Genomic DNA, 20,890 nt, shown 5'->3' on the forward strand with positions numbered 1-20,890 from the left:
AAAAATAAAATTTAAAGCTAATAAAATTCATCAAATAAATTAATAAAAAATTAATTAAATAAGTAATTACAATTAATTAACATTTATTGTGTAATTAATTCATTATAAAAAATTAAAAATAAATTAATTTTAAAAATAAAAAACTGAAAATACATTACTCAGCAAATTGTTTATGACAAAAGTATCTCCCTTTTCGTTCTTCTTTCTGTTCTAAAAAAAATGATAACAATTAAATAAATTTTTTAAATAATTAACCAGTGAATCAACCAGTGAATTTTGGTTGATTTTGAGGTTCTAATCCCATAACTGGTGTATAATGCAGCCACATTAGTCAGACATTCTGAAATTAAATTATTTTCTTCATTGTGAATTTTGTGAAGTCTGGAAAGATAATAAATAAATAAATAAATAAAAACATTCAGTGGCATGCTGTTATAGGAAACTAATCAGTGACATGGTGCACTACTGGTGTAGCCCTGAGGTTATGTTCCAGCATGTCCTGGTGTGTTTTATTCCTTTTATAAAAAAGCAATTTGCCAAATCTAATGATTGCTTATTTATTTGTTCACTTTATCAGGTTATAGATAGATAGATAGATAGATAGATAGATAGATAGATAGATAGATAGATAGATAGATAGATAGATAGATAGATAGATAGATAGATAGATTGATTGATTCTTTAATGACCACACTGCAAGCAGGTGGAATTTGTTTTCAGTACGGCATGGTACAGGTTCCAACATATAACATAAGGACTAGGGACACAACCTAAGACAACATGAATATCATACATACAAATAGACACAGACAATTCCAACATCAAACAATTTTCAGTCCATGATCAATGTTTATCTGCAAGAGTTCAAAAGTTGTATGGCAGCAGGGATAAAACTATTTTTAAAGCGTGTTGTTTTGGTTAGTTACATTCAATGTTGTGGAACGTCCGTGAAAGAATCAAGAATTGAGCAGCGCAGTGGTTTAAATATCGTTAATGAATTACTTTGAGATTTGCAACTTGTAATTAAATCTAAATAAAAATCTAAGGACTAAAATACACGCATTTTGTCATGGAAGTAGTAAAGGTACTTTTCTTTATTTTAGCTTGAGTCACTTCGTAACAATCTACAGTTACTAAAGCTTCTCTGAATATTACATTACTCTTGATCCCTTTGGGATTCGAGCTCAACATTACCTTAAAAAGATTCCAATTTGACTCCTGTTTCTGACTAAAAACCAGAACGTCAAGGGCGTAGTCGCTCATCTGGCCTGCCATTAAACCAACCGTGATGACCACAACATCAAACAGAACTGAAATGTGACAATATGAAAGAGGACCAACCTCCACGGCAAACTGTTTACAACAGGAAAATCAACAAAGGACTAAATTTTGTTCCCCGAACGAAGATCGACCCAAAACATCAATCGGAACTGAATTCGCATCAAAAATGAGAGGAGATACAATTCTAGTCAGAAGAAAATTTGTTAAGTTGACCTAATTACTAATTTGTTCGCAAAACATTGACAATACAATGACCAAGTTTTGTGCGGATTGATGAGTTCTTTCAAACAAAACAATCAGAACTGAAATCCGTGGAGAACTGACGGAGGAGATATGAGTTTAGTGAAAATAAACAAAGTTGTAAACAAATTGTTTACAACAGGAAAATCAAATGACCAAGTTTTGTTCCTCAAGGGAAGGTCGACCCAAAACATCGACCAGAACTGAAATCAGATGAGAAATCAGAGAGGAGATACCGTTCTAGTGGAAAATTTGTTAATTTGGCCAAATTCAGAGAGGAGATACCGTTCTAGTGGAAAATTTGTTAATTTGGCCAAATTAGTAAAACTAATTTGGCCAAATTAACAAATTTTCCACTAGAATGGTATCTCCTCTCTGATTTCTCATCTGATTTCAGTTCTGGTCGATGTTTTGGGTCGACCTTCCTTTGAGGAACAAAACTTGGTCATTTGATTTTCCTGTCGTAACCAATTTGTTTACAACTTTGTTTATTTTCGCTTAAATCATATCTCCTCCGTCAGTTCTCCACGGATTTCAGTTCTGATTGTTTTGTTTGAAAGAACTCATCAATCCACACAAAACTTGGTTGTTGTTTTGTTAGTTTTTTTGCTAATGAGTTACTAACAAAACAACAACCAAGTTTTGTGTGGCTTGATGAGTTCTTTCAAACAAAACAATCAGAACGGAAATCCATGGAGAACTGACGGAGGCAAGGCAAGGCAAGTTTATTTATATAGCACATTTCATACACAATGGCAGTTCAATGTGCTTTACAGAAGCAAAAACAAAAACAGTAAACAATAGAGAAATAAAATTACATAAAAGAATTTTATTTTTAATCTAAAACAATTAATTAAAAGAATTAAAAGAAAATAATAAGAATTAAACAACGGTAGAAATAAAATAATAAAATGCCAAAAAGAAAAAAGGAGAAAAAGAAAAAGAAACCAGCGGAATAAAATAGAATAAAATTAAAGTAAATTTAAAACATGCAGAGAAAGTAAAGATTATAAAAAATGTAAAAATATTAATTATTTAACAGAAAGCATCTGAAAACAGCTTGGAGGACGGAGGAGATGTGATTTAACTGAATTGTGAACGACAGACGCCACGCCACGGAAACAGCTCATCGGCTTTATGGACAGATGAGCTAACAACAAAACAATATGAATTTTTATCTGTCTGTAGGTTCTTGAGGGCTCCAGGTTCAGGATCGAGGGCAGCAGTGAGACCAGCAGTCTGGTCATTTCAGAGACTCGACCCGAGGACTCTGGACGCTACACGCTAGTTGTGCGTGACCGTAAAGGCTCCGCCCAGCACACACTCACATTGTCTGTCATTGGTAAGCTCCACCCACGATGCATTTCAGATCTCTCCTCTGTAAATTGTTCATCTTGCACTGTATGGGTTTTATACTGCCAAGTCCTACAGGACTGTGTAAAAGTCTTAGCGCCCTATTTTTTTTTCATACAAACTTTGTTATAGATTTCTACTTTTTTACTTCTCTATTATTGAGTCAAAACATGACAAAAACATTTTAGAGTTCCAAATGTTCATTTTCCAGCACAAATTTAAAGCTAGACTGCCTTTCAGATTTTTCAAGTGTAGGTCATAAAAAGAATTTTCCCTGACACGCAATTATTCTTGTTTAGTGGACTGAAAGCGACTGAATTCGAATCACAGACTTCCAATTTTCTTAGTTTTTTTAAACAGAACAATTCATCACTTTAGCACCATGTGGCCCTAAATTATCTGCTATTTTTTCCTGCTTCACCATGACCCAATACAAGATGCATCACGTGGTGGGCTTTCCCCATTCGCGCAAAGCAGTGTGGGATACAAATTTGAAACAGGAGAGAAAAATGGAGGCCGTGAGTGTGCGAATGAAACGTGAAAGACCGACTACAGTGACGGAAAGAAAGCAAGAAGAAAAGATGTTATGTTCTATATGAAGGAAAGGAAACGCAGGACCAAACTAATAAATATCGACACTCAGCGAGCACCTCGGTGTGATCAGCTGTTCGTTTAGCGACAGAATGATGGAACTGTCAGTGCACACTCAAAGGGAAACCTGCGCATGCGCACACGCACACACGGACTTCCTCTGTCTGCTTGACTGCACGAAGCGAGTGATTTCATGCACATTATTTGCTTTAATCCCCTTAAATTAAATAACTTCCCAGCCACAGAATGGCCTGATATTTTGAGAGATATTACAGAAATAAACTAGTGCTGTCAAAAATGTCGCGTTATTAACGCGTTAACTTGACTCAATTTTAATGGCGATAATTTTTTTTATCGCGAGATTAACGCTCTGTGGTATGATGTAGGTTTTTCATAAGCTTTTGAAACTGCCAGGAACTTGGAACAGAGACTTTGCTTAGAAAACCGATAGCAGCTAGACTGTAATGCCGCGCCCCGCACAGCCAGAGTCCTCTGCCCCCCAAAGAACCAGCGCGGGCAGGGCGCGCTAGTAGAGATGGGATTTATGGCTCTTTGATGGGATCCGCATCTTTGTGATCCGTTCTTTGAAAAGAGCCGTTCAAAAGACTGGCTCATTTGGCTCTTTTTAAATATTTATTCAGTTTTAAGAAGACAGCGTCTAAAGAAGCCAGATCCCTCTGAACTGTAAACTCAATGCTATCCCAGAAATCCTTCCTGTAATATGCAAATTTGGCCGCCTCTGATTGGACAGCGCGACGCATCAACAGGCAGAAAGTGTAAAAGTACAAAATGTGTTAAGTGAGCTGAAACAGTAAAAATCAGATTCAATGCAATATTTATCAACGAACAACTTAAACTTAATATAATAGTGTACTTTATATTATAATCAAGCATGTCAAGCCTACCGTCACTGTATAACCTGTCTCTCTTTAGTTGTAGACTAACTCAAACAGTAGATCATTTCACTCATGGTTCTCTTGCTAGCCCCGCGCCGGTGCTCGGCTTAGGTTTCACTTTGCAGTGGCTGTGTCAAGACGTGTTATGCTTTGCAATAAAAAAAAAACATTGGCACAAAGCAAGCCCATTCACTTTTTTATGCTGATAAGAGAATTACAATGTTTTTTTATGTGACAAAAATGTGCGATTAAATTGCGATTAATCGCGAGTTAACTATGACTGTCGCGACATTAATCGCGATTAAATATTTTAATCGCTTGACAGCACTAAAATAAACATATATCACAATGACCACATTTCAGACGGAACTAAATTTCATCAATTTTATGAAATCGAAAAACCGTCTAGCTTTAAATGTTACAGAAGAAAGGTTTGTATCTGAGCAGCATATTCCATAAGAGAGCACTTTTCAGATTAAAAAAAGAAAACATAATGAAGGCTACTGGAAAAAAATTTTTGCTGCAAAATGAAGAAGCGAGTGTGACAGTCAAAGTGTCCAGAAGAACTGCGGCTGGTTCTGTAAGATGCTCAGTAAAACCTACAGATCATTTCCACATAAAACTGGACTCACTGGACCTGAGACGACTATCACACTTTGTTATATTCATTTATTATGGCTTAGTCATTACTGTTTATAGTATTTTTTTAATGTTTAAACATTTAATTTCATTATTTTTTAAGCCATTTTTGGTCAATAGCATTTCTTTACATGTCCCCAAGTCTTTTACACAGCACTATGTGTGTGTTGAGTAAGAATTGTGAAGTGTACACTTTTTGTATACCGTACTTCTTTTTTAAAGGGACAGTTTGGCCAAAAATGACAAATCCACAGTCTTCCATCTTCTCTTCGACATGTGTCTTTGGCGTCTTTAGTTTGTTTCTTGAGTTTTTCACTAAAGCCGTGATGCAAGTGTAGCATTGATGTATAGGAAGTTTATAGCTACGTAATACTTTAGCATCAGACAAACTGCAGGTGTGTGCAGTTATAGGAAAATAATCAACGATAAGAATTTTGTGATGCGGCCTGACCCAAAGTGGAGTTACTGTTAGCAGGTACTGTATTTATGAAAGAATGATGCGTTTGTACAGTAATTACATTTAAGATGGAGTGGACACGAAACAAGATAATTCATGTTATTCTATCCACATTCACTGGATATGAGCAATCGCGTGCTCTGATTGGTTACTCTACTACTAGGAGATCAGCTCATAGACCATGAGAAGAGAAAAACAAAATGGCGGAGCATGTCACTGAACCAACTGAGGATGAAATAAAAACTCTACTTGAAAACAAAACCCCAAAAATACAAAAAAAAAAAAAACATATGGAATGAAAGCATTTGGTAGGAACAACATATATCTTTTTTATTTTTCAAGAATTATTATTATTATTATAGCATTTTTCACAAATTGCTCCTGCAGACACGCAGCTTGTGAACAGGCAAGGCAGGCAACTGCTTGGGGCCCCCCGAGAGTCAGGGCCCGAGAGTTTATTTATTTTGTTTTTTATTGTTTTTATTGTTCTTTACCATTGTATTTTCACATTTGGAATTTAAAAAACTTTGGTTTCATACATTTTTCGTTGGTGTCAGATTATTTATAACATATTGGTGATGGGTGGCACGGTGGTGTAGTGGTTAGCGCTGTCGCCTCACAGCAAGAAGGTCCAGGTTCGAGCCCCGTGGCCGGTGAGGGCCTTTCTGTGCGGAGTTTGCATGTTCTCCCCGTGTCCGCGTGGGTTTCCTCCGGGTGCTCCGGTTTCCCCCACAGTCCAAAGACATGCAGGTTAGGTTAACTGGTGACTCTAAATTGACCGTAGGTGTGAATGTGAGTGTGAATGGTTGTCTGTGTCTATGTGTCAGCCCTGTGATGACCTGGCGACTTGTCCAGGGTGTACCCCGCCTTTCGCCCGTAGTCAGCTGGGATAGGCTCCAGCTTGCCTGCGACCCTGTAGGACAGGATAAAGTGGCTACAGATAATGAGATGAGATGAGATGAATTTGCAAAGAAAATAAGAATAAAAATGCTGTTTCTCAAAACCCAGTGAATGTGGATAGAATAAAATAGTTATCCCACTCAATCTCACCATACATGACTTATAGCTGAGTCAGTGCTACGTGCCTCGTCGGCTATCGGCTCATGTACGACTCTATTTTGTGGAATAACTGTTAATTATGAACTGTAACAGCGATAGTCATTTCGTCACAAGCATCCACTTTGTAATTCTAGTCTAAAACTAAAGGAAATAAAGATTTATTAGCCTTCGTAATTTGTGTATGTGTGTGTGTGTTGTAGAACGGCCGCAGCCTCCTGCCTCATCCCCGGTGGTGTGTGTGCTCTCCTCACACTCTCTCGGCCTCACCTGGTCAGGGCCGTGCTACGACGGCGGTTCAGCCATCACCAGTTACGTGGTAGAGGTTCAGCAAGTCAGTTCGACCAGGCCAGGTTGCTGGACCGAGCTCTCAGCCGGCTGTAAAAGCACTTCCCTCAGGGTGAGCTCTGGACTCCAGCCAAAGGCAGAATATCGCTTTCGGGTTCGAGCCTGTAACGCCGTGGGACTCAGCGACCCAAGTCCAGAGTCTCAGGTGATCAGGATGGACAGCAGCGCAGGTGAGAATAATCACCCCAATGAAACCATAATTTTGTAAATGTGACCCTTCTGATCAGTGAAAAGACAATGGGGTGTGCAGTTATAGGAAATGAATCAACGATAGGATTGTGTGATCCAAAGTGGAGTTACTGTCACCACCGCAAAGTTGATCATTTTCCAATTACAGTACAGAACTTATGACAGAATGATGTGTTTACACAGTAGTTACATTTAAACTGGAATATATACGAAAGAAGATAACAGTGATCAACAGTCATTTCCTCACAAACTTCTCATTTTTTGCTGTTTTTAAAGTGAATACGAATTTTAAAAAATCACAGCATGTCATTGTTACGTACATTGTTATGCAAAATGTAAACTCCTCTGTCCTGAAGACTTTGTCAGAAAACTCACAGCTTTACTTCCGATTTTTCAAAAACTGAGCAAAATTCTCAATTACAGTTTGTGTTTTATACACCGATCAGCCATAAAATTAAAAACACTCTCAGGGAAGCCATGGTCTAATGGTTAGAGAAGCAGCTTTGGGACCAAAAGGTTCCCAGTTTAATCAGAGCATTTTTTAAGGATTTTCCACTAGGAGACCAACTGGTCTGGGCAATACAATCACAGGCCCCAGAGTCCATGCGGCTGCACCGCTGCGGCATATTCTGTGATGCAAATTGCCGCATTATGAATCCTCGTTTCAGCCAGCATAATATCAACATAGTTAATGCAGTGCCAAGTTTTCCTTGTTAAATGTATACTTACATGGTACTTGGTTAATTAATTGCAACTGATTGAACCAAATGATAAGACATAACTTGGTTTAAAATTTGGTCTCCCAGTGAAGCTGGTTTGGCATTGACTAGGAGACCAAATCTGGCCACTGGGAGACCATTTGGCCTCCCAGTAACTATGTTAAAAAATGCTCTGAGTTTAATTCCCTGGATCAGCAGGAATGGCTGAATTGCCCTTGAGCAAGGCATCTAACCCCTAACTTCTCCACAGGCTGCTCTGGGTATGTTGTACATCGCTCTGGATAAGAGCGTCTGCTAAATGCCTGCAATGTAATGTGAATTCTATCGATTGTCTCATTACAGTGGCACCTGTCAAGGGGTGGGATATATTAGTCAGCAAGAGAACAGTCAGTTCTTGAAGTTGATGTGTTGGAAGCAGGAAAAATGGGTAAACGTAAGGATCTGAGTCACTTTGACAAATTGTGATGGTGAGATGGTCTGAGCATCTCCAAAATGGCACAATCTTGTGGGGTGTTCCTGGTATGCAGTGGTTAGCACTGAACAAAAGTGGTCCGAGGATCTAGAGGACAACCTGTGAACCGGCGACCGGGTCATGGGTGTCAAAGGCTCATTGATGGATTGGCATGGGGCATGAAAGCTAGTCCATATGGTCCAGTCCTACAGAAGAACCACTGTAGCACAAACTGCTGAAAAAGTTAATACTGACACCTAGATTAGGGATAAAATTAGCTTATGTTTTAAGTCGTTCAAATTCTGTAAAGCTGCTTTGCGAGAATGTTTATTATTAAAAGCGTTATACAAATAAACTTGACTTGACCTTTCTGTTCTAGTCAACATTAACTTTTTCAGCAGTTTGTGCTATAGTAGCGCTTCTGTTCTTCTGGATTGGACCATATTGAGGTTTTTCACCTGACGTCACAGGGTCACGTGACGCCCCGGTGTCCGCCATTTTGAAGGTCAAGCTAGCTAATGTCAACAACAGTAGCTAGTATGTTACTGTAGCAATGTTTACGTTCAGTCATTTGGATGACTGTTAAAACCTTTCAGTCTCAACTTTTTCCTTTACTGTATTTACTAGTTTACTGAGCTAGCGCGCTCGGGCAGGCTGGGAGCTAGCGCGCTCGGGCAGGCCGGGAACTAGCGCGCTCGGGCAGGCCGGGAACTAGCGCGCTCGGGCAGGCTGGGAACTAGCACGCGCCGGAGCGCGCTAGCTCCCAGCTTGCCCGAGCGCGCTAGCTCAGTAAACTAGTAAATACAGTAAAGGAAAAACTTGAGACTGAAAGGTTTTAACAGTCATCCAAATGACTGAACGTAAACATTGCTACAATAACATACTAGCTATGTTGTTGACATTAGCTAGTGCTAACAGCTAGCTGCTAGTACACTGCTACAACACAGACACCAACCCTAATAATACAGTTCTTGGTCATTGCCTGGTAACAGCAAATTTATAACGGGCCATGTCTCAACAGACTAAGAAGTTATTTCAATGACATTTAATAACATTTTGTTTATCCTGAGGACCGAAAGTAAATGAAAATGTGAACAAACCTTAGCTGTAATAAGATGGCGACCACCGGCTCCAGGGACGACCCACTGATGTAGGCATGTTACCCAGCCTGACACAAAATATTTGTAGGCATCCAAACTCTTATATGCTTTCAGATCAATACCTGTGTATGGCGATGGGTTTTTAACGGCATAGGTATACAGATCATGTGGGATACAGATATACAGGTATACAGATCTAGCGGGAGTCGCCATTGTTGTGACCGCCAAAATGGCGCCATCTACTTGTCGACATGGCAACGGTCACGTGGGTCGAAAACCTCTATAGGCTAGCTTTCATGCCCCATGCCAATCCATCAATGAGCCTTCGACACCCATGACCCTGTCGCCGGTTCACCAGTTGTCCTTTAGATCCTTGGACCACTTTTATTCACTGCATACCGGGAACACCCCGCAAGATGTGCCATTTTGGAGATGCTCAGACCCAGTCATCAAGCCATCACAATTTGTCAAACTTGCTCAGATCCTTACGCTTGCGCATTTTTCCTGCTTCCAACACATCAACTTCGAGAACTGACTGTTCTCTCACTGCCTAATATATCTCACCCCTTGACGGGTGCCACTGTAATGAGATAATCAGTGTTATTCACTTCTTCACCTGTCTGTCAGTGTTTTTAATTTTATGGCTAATCGGTGTATATACAGTATTAATATGCAGTATTATACACATCTGGGATTGAGATGCTGACCTCTTCTGCTCCTCGGACCTGCCTGATCCATCCTGATGCCCTACGTCTGGTTGGAGTCTCATCACATCACTCCTGTAGAGGACGGCCCCATATGGACAGTTGAAAGTCACACTTGGAAGATGCTCTGGACTCTTACAGTAATGCTTTTATGGCTGAGGACTACAGCTGACTTGCTAACTTTAGGACTGCAGTTGTCATGAACAGTTTTGCACTCAAGTTTCCGTCAATGAAGAGTTTATAACATCAACGAAACTGACTTCATGTTAAAACTGTTAATGTTATAGTCATGTTGTCTGTTGTTGTCCAGGTGAGGATGGGTTCCCTTTTGAGTCTGGTTCCTCTCGAGGTTTCTTCCTCGTGTCATCTGGGGGAGTTTTTCCTTGCCACCATTGCCACGGGCTTGCTCATTGGGGATAGATTAGGGATAAAGTCATTAGGGTCATTCAGATTCTGTAAAGCTGCTTTGGGACAATGTCTATTGTTAAAAGCGCTTTACAAACAAACTTGACTTGACTATTGTCCAAACGTCTTTTCTTTTTTTTTGTACAAACTTTATTATAGATGTTTATTTTGTCATTTCTACATGATAGATTCAATACAAAAACATCCAGAAAAGTAGTTTTCCAGCACAAAATGTTCAACGTTACAGAAAAAAAAAGAACGTTTGCATGTGCGAATAAACAAAGCAGCATATTATGTAAGAGACACCATCCATCCATTATCTGCAGCCACTTATCCTGTTCTACAGGGTTGCAGGCAAGCTGGAGCCTATCCCAGCTGACTACGGGCGAAAGGCGGGGTACACCCTGGACAAGTCGCCAGGTCATCACAGGGCTGACACATAGACACAGACAACCATTCACACTCACATTCACACCTACGGTCAATTTAGAGTCACCAGTTAACCTAACCTGCATGTCTTTGGACTGTGGAGGAAACCGGAGCACCCGGAGGAAACCCATGCAGACACGGGGAGAACATGCAAACTCCTCGTCGGCTGCTGGGCTCGAACCCGGACCTTCTTGCTGTGAGGCGACAGCACTAACCACTACACCACCGTGCCGCCCCGTAAGAGACACTTTTCAGACAAAATCATAATGAAGCAACTTGGAAAACAACTTCAGAAGCCAAATGTTTCACAAGATTCAGTGAGAATTAATATCTCATTGGACTGGATATGTCAAAACCTTACGCCATTCTACACAGGCAGATGATCAAGATTGGATTGTCTTGTGTCAAAAATAAACTCATCTCATTATCTCTAGCCGCTTTATCCTGTTCTACAGGGTCGCAGGCAAGCTGGAGCCTATCCCAGCTGACTACGGGCGAAAGGCGGGGTACACCCTGGACAAGTCGCCAGGTCATCACAGGGCTGACACATAGACACAGACAACCATTCACACTCACATTCACACCTACGCTCAATTTAGAGTCACCAGTTAACCTAACCTGCATGTCTTTGGACTGTGGGGGAAACCAGAGCACCCGGAGGAAACCCACGCAGACACGGGGAGAACATGCAAACTCCACATAGAAAGGCCCTCGCCGGCCACGGGGCTCGAACCCAGGACCTTCTTGCTGTGAGGCGACAGCACTAACCACTACACCACCGTGCCGCCCCGTAAGAGACACTTTTCAGACAAAATCATAATGAAGCAACTTGGAAAACAACTTCAGAAGCCAAATGTTTCACAAGATTCAGTGAGAATTCATAATATCTCATTGGACTGGATATGTCAAAACCTTACGCCATTCTACACAGGCAGATGATCAAGATTGGATTGTCTTGTGTGAAAAATAAACTCAAAATTTTTATGTGTCAGATTAATTGTAAAACAGAAGTACAGCTCTTTTTTTTAACTATAAAACCACATCACAGGCTTTATCCTTTGTGCTTATACTGTAGTTTTGCTAATCATCATATTAATGTGTGTCTTTCTTTAAAGGGGAACCCCGTGAAGAGAAGAGAAACGATTATGTCATTGTTACCATTGATGAGAAACACAAAGTCACTGACCACTACAATGTACTGGACAAACTGGGAGTGTAAGTAAACTGATTTCACGAAAGAAAGTGTGCTCATGTCAGGTCTTGTTTAAAAAGAAAAAAAAAGATGATGATGAAGCATGCCAAGAAATGTGAAAGCTAATACCTGAAAAGGCCGAGCGTGTGTATTCACGCGAGTGTGATATAGACTGAAGAAAAAGAATACGTCATTGTTCATTTCTAGTCAGTTCCAGAAAGCTGGGATATTCTTAAGAAAAGAGCCTCTGTGGGACTCTGTGTGAGGTCAGGATGTAAAACACAAGAAAACATGTTGCGACAGTCACCACTTCATTGACGTTCAGAAGAATCAATAAGATAAGCAGTTTCTATACCTGTCATAGAGCTCGGAGGTATTTGAGATGTGAAGCACGCCATGGATGTGGATTCAAAAGATGAAGATTAAGGGCGATTACTTTTAACATCACAAGTATTAAGAGGTTGTTGTGAATGCACTGTGTAGCTGCAGGACTTATGTTAAAAGGAGTTCATTCAGAAAGAGAAGCAATTTCATTATTTTATTTTATGGTATGATTCATGAAACAACAACGTGGCTAGTAAAAAAAAAAAACTCAGTGACGAAAACAAAGATGATAAGACAGAGAATATGAGGTACAGTTGAGGCCATATATCAAGAAAGTTTGCGTATACACTGCTTTTTCTCGGGCATGCACTGGTTTTACCTCCATCCATCCATCCATCCATCCATTATCCGTAACCGCTTATCCTGTGCAGGGTTGTTGGGAAACTGGAGCCTGTCCCAGCTGACTATGGGCGAGAGGTGGGGTCCACCCTGGACAAGTCGCCAGGTCATCGCAGGGCTGACACATAGAGACAAACAACCATTCACACTCACATTCACACCTACGGTCAATTTAGAGTCACCAGTTAACCTAACCTGCATGTCTTTGGACTGTGGGGAAACCGGAGCACCCGGAGGAAACCCATGCGGACATGGGGAGAACATGCAAACTCCACACAGAAAGGCCCTCGCCGGCCACTGGGCTCGAACCCAGAACCTTCTTGTTGTGAGGTGACAAGCTAACCACTACACCACCATGCCGCCCCAGAATTAAACAAATCATGTTCTGCATACACCTTCTCCTACATGGGGAAGCCATGGCCTAAAGGTTAGAGAATCAGCTTTGGGACCAAAAGGCTGCCAGTTTGATTCCCCGGACCAGCAAGAATAGCTGAATTGCCCTTGAGCAAGGTACCTAACCCCCAACTGCTCCCCAGGCTGCTCTGGGTATGTTGTCTGTCACTCTGGATAAGAGCGTCTGCTAAATGCCTGTAATGTAATGTCTTTACCTTGATTGAACTTTTTGTACTTCAGTGTAAGATATGTTCTTACCATCAAATACTTTCATTCCATATTTTGTTGCTTTTTTTGTTGCAAACGGGTCTTGCTCTTGACTGATCAACTTTGCATGTACATGTAATTTTTTACCAAAGTATACCTTTAACCTTTATTTCCCTCACAGCCTTTCAAAAAGTCAAAGTCCTTCCCATGCAAGGACCTGGTCTTCCCAGTTAGTCTCCCGACCCAGTACTAACCAGGCCTTTAAAGGAGAACTGAAGTAATTTTTAAACTTGCTTTATTTCTTAATTAACGTGTTATTCAATTATGTTTTCAGTTTTAGTAACCTTATATCGTGACTGATATTGGCAACTAATTGCAATTTAATATTAAACTTATCGGCCTAGGGCGGCACGGCGGTGTAGTGGTTAGCACTGTCGCCTCACAGCAAGAAGGTCCGGGTTCGAGCCCCGGGGCTGGCGAGGGCCTTTCTGTGTGGAGTTTGCATGTTCTCCCCGTGTCCGCGTGGGTTTCCTCCGGGTGCTCCGGTTTCCCCCACAGTCCAAAGACATGCAGGTTAGGTTAACTGGTGACTCTAAATTGAGCGTAGGTGTGAATGTGAGTGTGAATGGTTGTCTGTGTCTATGTGTCAGCCCTGTGATGACCTGGCGACTTGTCCAGGGTGTACCCCGCCTTTCACCCGTAGTCAGCTGGGATAGGCTCCAGCTTGCCTGTGACCCTGTAGAACAGGATAAAGCGGCTACAGATAATGAGATGAGATGAGACTTATCGGCCTATTCGGTTTTTAGCCGTGTTGAATTTAGTTCGTTTGGTCCACGGCAGGCGTCGCTTATCCGCGCGATCTTCACGAGACTTGTGCGAGACTTCGAAACGTGAAGTGTCAGCCAGGTGTCAGTGCCGCCATTTTGAAAACTGTTTTCCAAACGAAATATTGCACAAAAACGAGTTTAAATGACGATTACTGTCTACTTTTTTCAAACTTTTCTGATTGCTATCAAAACAAGTAAAACTTCCGGCTTGATTACGTCAGCATTCGAAAGAGGGCGCGCGTGTCTTTTGATAACGTTGACAGATGTTGGTCACTTTGATTTCCGCTGTATGTTTTACTTCCGTCCTACGATGTCTCGCACAGGTCTCAATGAATCTCGTTTACGGCCATTGCTTTGTCATATGGACTGATATATTACAGAGCATATTTCAAACACTCATAACTCGCTATAGCAGCGACAAAATAGCGATCAGAAATGCATTCCTATATTTAATAAAATGAGAAATAGAATTTTGATAATAAAAAATTTGCCTTTGGTTCTCCTTTAAGGCACATAGGGTAGTGCCAATCTCCGCTTCTATAGCCCTCGGCCTCTTGCCTATACAGCTAAGGTTACAGTGGGGGACTAGTCCTTTGGTAACCACCAGAGTGTGACTCCCCACTCACATCTGTATTGCAGCGTGCCTTGCCAGACAGCAGTAGGTACTATTTTTATGATGGTCTTTGGTATGACCCAACCACAAGTAGAACTTGCGATCTCCTGATCAAGAAGCGGACATGTTAACCACAAGGCCAACTCTTTGCCTTTGTTTTTTGTCTCTTTATCCTTCAGAGGGAAGTTCGGTCAAGTGTATCGCCTGACCCATAAGGAGACCGGCCAGACGGTTGCTGGGAAGTTCTATAAGGGTCGGCGTGCAAAAGAGAGAGATGCAGCCAAGAAAGAAATTGAACTGATGAACTCTCTCCATCATCCCAAACTGGTGCAGTGCCTGGCAGCGTATGATAACAAGCCTGAAATAGTGATGGTCATGGAATTGTGAGTATCCCCAGTGTGCAGTATGTATTTTTGATGTAAATGTATTGTCTAGGGTAGTAATTAATTACCTTTGTTCATGACATTAAAGAAAAGACATTGACATTTAGAGATGGCAAATCGAATGGGAGTAGCCTAGTAAACTAGACCCACCCGCCTAGCGGCCAAAAATATTTTTACCTAGCGAGTGGGTCTAGCCTCGCACCATATAAACAAAAACACCCCGGGCATCAAATCGTGCCCGCCAATCACAACGCAAGGTTTTTGTTTGGATTCTTTGGGCGGGCTTTTGCAGGAGTGACGACAAAGCTGCGCGACGCTGGAGAAAGCACAACAGGAAAGATGGCTACGGCTAGTGAACAGCGCGCGTTTGACTCCGCTTTGGAATCAGTTTTAGAAGAATTAGACTTGGAGTTTTCGTTGAAACATGAGCAGGAAGAGGCTCTCCGCTCATTCCTTTTCAAGAAGGAAGTTTTCGCTGTTTTGCCAACCGGCTATGGCAAAGGTCTGATCTACCAGCTGCTCCGCTCGTAGCCAAAAGGATGGGGCTAGTTTGTGCAGTACGAAGAATTAATAAACAGCTTTGAAACATTACTTTTTGATTGTTTCTTATTTTCCCGTTATTTTAAATTTAAGGGAAATTATTTCACCAAACACCACTAAATAAAAACTCTCAAAAACAGTTTAAGCAAACCCTTGAAAAACACTTGAAAAAAATGTATATGTGGTACAGACTCCAAACTTCTTAATGTCTAGAACCTGTTTATTAATTAATACGCATTTTGAAAAATTATTTATTTCAAGGCCTCCCCCACTGCTTTCTGTCGCTCTGACTACGTCACAGTCACTGTTGCGCTGATTGGTCAGAGCGTTGGCCTATACGCACAGAGACAGTTTGAAAGACAGCGGTTTGTTCCTCCTACCCGCTTCGGAAATGTCTACGGATCGAGGCCAGACTAAATATTCACATTTATATTCACATTCTTGCCAGGCTAGAATGGGAGGGTATTAGCGTTCCAGTATGAAATCAGTGAAACTTAAAACCGTCTCCACCAACAAATCATTAATAATATAAATGGTCAATGCAAAGATCTTTTATGACTGAAACATTCATTTTGGTACACTCCAAATTTATCCAAGTGTACTATGAGTGGTGAAGCCATGGCCTAATAGTTAGAGAAGCAGCTTTGGAACCGAAAGGTCACCAGTTTGATTCCCTGTACCAGCAGGAATGGGTCAAGTGCCCATGAGCAAGGCACCTAACCCCTAACTGCTCCCCAGGCAGCTCTGGGTGTGTTGTACATTGCTCTGAGTATGAGCGTGCAGATCCGAACTTTATCATTAACTTAGAGCTGAATAGAATATTTGTGTGTGTAGCATTGCAGGCGGGGAGCTCTTTGAGCGGATTGTGGATGATAATTTCGAGCACACGGAGCCATCGAGTGTCGGTTACATGCGCCAGATCCTGGAAGGAGTTCAGTACATGCACCAGCAGAACATCGTGCACCTGGACCTGAAACCAGAGAACATTGTGTGCGAGGACAGAACTGGATTTCAGATTAAGATTATTGACTTTGGGCTTGCCAGCAAGCTGGGTGAGTGTGTGTGTACGAGTCAGTGTGTAATCTGTTGCAATCTGTTTGTCTGGAGTGTTGTAGTGTGTTCAGTTGGTGTGTGTATGTGTGTGTTGCTCAGACTCTTCCACTCCTCTGAAGGTGATGCAAGGGACCCCTGAGTTTGTGGCTCCGGAGGTCATTAACTATGAACCTGTGAATCTGTCCTCTGACATGTGGAGCATTGGCGTGATCTGCTATATACTGTGAGTTTCAGCAGTATGTACATGTGTGTGTTTCAATATGGTGGCTTTCTACCCATAAACACTTCCTGAAAACACTTCCTGTCTCTGATTACAAGATTAATCCATGCTTTTGTGGTTTGTCTGGTTTTTGGGGGGGTTTTTCTTGTTTTGCCTAACGTAACGAATTGCTCCCAGGTCTCCCGTCACCTCAACAAACAAACTCCAGCTTGTGCAACATGCAGCAACATGACTGTTAACCAGAGGAGAACCTTCAGGTCCTTTAGGTGTTCAGAGAAGGCCCAAACATATCAACTTTTCAAATGTTATATTTCATTTCTTTCATTCTTTCATAATTTCATTATAATTATTCTCTTCGAATTCTAATTTAGCCTCATTTTCTATCAAATGTGCTTCAGAAATGAAAGGGTTACTGTCCTGAATAGAGCTGCTCACTCATTGGTTAGGACTTCACTGCCAGGATAGAAGGCCATGGCAGTGTATGTTTATGTAGGAAGTGACAGATGAATTAACCAATCAGATTTTGATTTATAGTGGGTGGGACCAAAAATTTATCACCCTAGACCTACTCGAAGGCCAACGCGAGCTTAACCGTGAGTTGGTGCCATCAGTGCAGCAGTGAAGTCACCTTCCAGCCAGTGTAGCATTCACCAGTAGTGTTAGTGAACGCTAATAGAGCAGTCAAGCCAGTGCTATCGAGAGCAAGTAGCACAGGCTAACAACCGAGAAACTAAGATTTCTGTCTCCAGACACTTCTTCCATGCTCGCTCACCACAGTATTTTTCACTCAGACTTAAGTATTCATTTCCCTGTGTAATTTACATAGTTAGTTTTAAAATCAACATCGACAACTACACACAACGGAGCGACCTGGCAGCCTGCCGCTAAGTCCCTTGCAAAATATTTTGCCTTGTTGCGTTTTTGGTGTCTGGCTAAGTTTTGGCTGAGCTCAAGTCCCAGCTCTAATAGTAACAATTCGCCACTGCTATTAACACACTAGAAAATGAGATCATGTTAAACCGGTGATAGAGATATTTGTTTGGCAGGCTTGTGATTTGTTTGGACTAGTTTCAGGTAAATCCTTGAAAACTGTCATATCAGGAAACTTCATTGCATAAAACTGAAACCTATCTATGCTCACCGACATGTGCTCTCGGTTTTTCATAAGGCTACCCTGATCAGTAATTTTCCATCATCTGTTAAAGCTACCCAAACACACTCAGCCAACTCTGCTTCCTGATGTTATATTTTCCACTCGCATTGCTCCACTACACTCTTGAATGTAGATATCTACTTATGTTTGTCCATCCATAAACCGAGAAACATCTCCGAACTGCTTGTCTGCGTCAGAGGACTTATATTTCTAGATCACTCATACTTTATCAATTCAACCTTCTTCAGGACAGACAAATCAAAATCTATCAACCGGTTTTAGCATCAGGTCACTGACTTCGTGTTTCCTTTGTGACTGACTTTTTATAGCGAATACTGTATATACCTTTAGAATTGAGCACTGAAGGATCATTCACGGTGGTGAAACAGCCAACGATCATGTGCATGCTAGTAAACGCCAGTCTCTTTAAGGAGGAGCTTCTTGCCAAGCAATGGAACACATCCCGTATCTGGAAACAAATTCATCAAATAACCGGCTCTAATTTTTTATTTTGTGCTAAAATTATATTCTTTCTCTCTGCCTGCTTCTTCTTGTTCGCAGCTCTGAGTACACATGACAGCTGAACACGTTAGGTTTAGGTGACACACTGACATCAAAGAAAGTCCTGAAAGATGTCGTCATGGAGTTTTATGCAAAGTTCAGATGCTGAAACAATATAATGCAAACAATACAGACAAGTAAATCCAGTTAGTTTTGCATTCCTGAAGGTTAAATAGGTGAACTTACCATCAGACACACCCAATTACAGTACACTGGTACTGACAGCAAATGATTCTTTATGAAAAGCAGCCCTATTTTGAAAAGTTTATTTCAGTAATGTCTTTATCCTGCTCGGGGTCTCGGTGGATCCATAACCAGGTTTTCTGTTCTTTTCTTTGTTTAGTTGTGGTTTGCAGTTGTGGTTCTGCTTCAAAGAAATGTAAAAAGTTGCTATCCTGCCATCTGGTGGTTTCTACTATGATTGTATGAGTAAAATAATGATACAAGAATGCCTGGTAGGCCTATTAGACACCGGCGCTCCATGCTGGACCAAAAACACATGACCCCCACAGTTGGAATAATGAGGAAGGTGCTGATTCGAAGGCTTTTTTAAATCAACTTAAAAAAGAATAACCAACAGGAAATGCATGACCTAGAGTTAAGGTTAGGGTTAGGATTGCATGGAGGTCATGTGTTTCTTTTCTTTAGTGGAGCTCCAGTGTGCAGCCAGACACTTCTCTAATAAGAGTACTTTATATTACTTGTATGGGAAAGCCATGGCCTAATGGTTAGAGAAGTAGCTTTGGGCCCAAAAGGTGAGTGCGTCAGTCTCCCCTGCTAGTACATAGCCCCAGGGACGGATCCAGACCTATGCAATCATCAGAAATATATATGCACCACTTGGCATCAGTCATGGGGTGTTTGCTGACTTTTCCACTAGCCAGCTACATGGGCTATAGCCACACTCAACCAACAGGCCAATGGTTCAGGATCCGAACACCTGTGGTAAGCGGTGGTGCTTACCTGACCAAAGTACCTGTATTCTAATGATCCTTTGTATAGCGTGACCTGAGACAAAGAATCTAGGTCAAACCAATAAAATGCTCCAGAAGGAGGTCAAAATTTGAAATTTGCTGCGAATAACAGGCCGTGCCTGGGCCGTTTCAAAAGTTCTCGGGGAGAGGGAGATGCCTGTAAATTTTGGCAGGGCTAGGACTTTAAGTGGCCGAGTTATGAATTTTTAAATCCCTACATGCATACACGCTCGGCTGGAGCCAGAGCTCATATTAAAGTTTTCAGTGAGCCGTGCTTGCGTGGGGTTTCGGAGACAAATAGCAGGCCGAGCCGTGGTCATAAAAGGCTGTGGCTGCCCTCTTCGGAAAGGGCTCAGCCTGCTCTACGCCCCTGTGAAAATCCATTGTGATCTGGTAAAATTTGTGAAAATATTTCTGCAAATAGCCCTGTGATGACCTGGTGACTTGTCCAGGGTGTACCCCGCCTTTCGCCCGTAGTCAGCTGGGATAGGCTCCAGCTTGCCTGCAACCCTGTAGAAGGATAAAGTGGCTAGAGATAATGAGATGAGATGAGATTTCTGCAAATGTGCATCTATTAGATTCTTGGGCTGGATCCGTCCCTGCATAGCCCTCCATAGGCATGACTCTAACACAACCTCCCAGAGGTGTACCATGGTAACTGGGTACCTTACAGTCCCAGACTGACCAATTAGAGAATTCGGAGTAGGTTGGAGCCCCAGAGGTATGTGAGCTATGCATGACCTACTGGCATATGGATATGCCCTGGCACTCAGCAATCCAACTCCTGCCTATGGGTAAATAGGAAGCCTGGATCGTAGCCATGGCCAAATGGTTAGAGAGGCAACTTTGGGGCCAAAAGTTCCCCAAAGTTCCCTGGACCAGCAGGAATGGCTTGAGCAAGGCACCTAACCTAACCCAGGCTGCTCTGGGTATGCATGTTGTACATCGCTCTGGATAAAAGCCTGTAATGTAATATATGTGTACAGGTTGAGTGGTGAATCTCCGTTCCAGGGAGACAGCGATTCCGAGACTCTGGCTTTAGTGACTGCGGCCCAGGTGGAGTTTGACGAGGAGAGTTTTGAGCATATCACAAACCAAGCCAAAGACTTCATCAGCTCTCTACTGCAGAAAAATATGAGGTTAGACATTGGGACGCACATTCTCTCTCACAGATATACACATGCACACATGGA

The 20,890-nt window shown here is 41.7% G+C and overlaps 1 protein-coding gene across 1 annotated transcript in view; it reads left to right on the plus strand.

Annotated features, from left to right (window-relative positions):
- mylk5 (myosin, light chain kinase 5) overlaps window positions 1-20,890 on the plus strand; it is a 91,227-nt gene that overhangs the window by 58,523 nt on the left and 11,814 nt on the right. Inside the window, exons 7-13 of the mRNA XM_060902093.1 lie at window positions 2,710-2,863; window positions 6,717-7,031; window positions 11,974-12,073; window positions 14,993-15,196; window positions 16,571-16,788; window positions 16,889-17,012; window positions 20,684-20,836. Of these exons, the coding sequence (XP_060758076.1) occupies window positions 2,710-2,863; window positions 6,717-7,031; window positions 11,974-12,073; window positions 14,993-15,196; window positions 16,571-16,788; window positions 16,889-17,012; window positions 20,684-20,836 (1,268 nt within the window). The remainder of the gene's footprint in view (window positions 1-2,709; window positions 2,864-6,716; window positions 7,032-11,973; window positions 12,074-14,992; window positions 15,197-16,570; window positions 16,789-16,888; window positions 17,013-20,683; window positions 20,837-20,890) is intronic.

Source organism: Neoarius graeffei, chromosome 20 (assembly GCF_027579695.1).
Source record: "Neoarius graeffei isolate fNeoGra1 chromosome 20, fNeoGra1.pri, whole genome shotgun sequence".
NCBI lineage: Eukaryota > Metazoa > Chordata > Actinopteri > Siluriformes > Ariidae > Neoarius > Neoarius graeffei.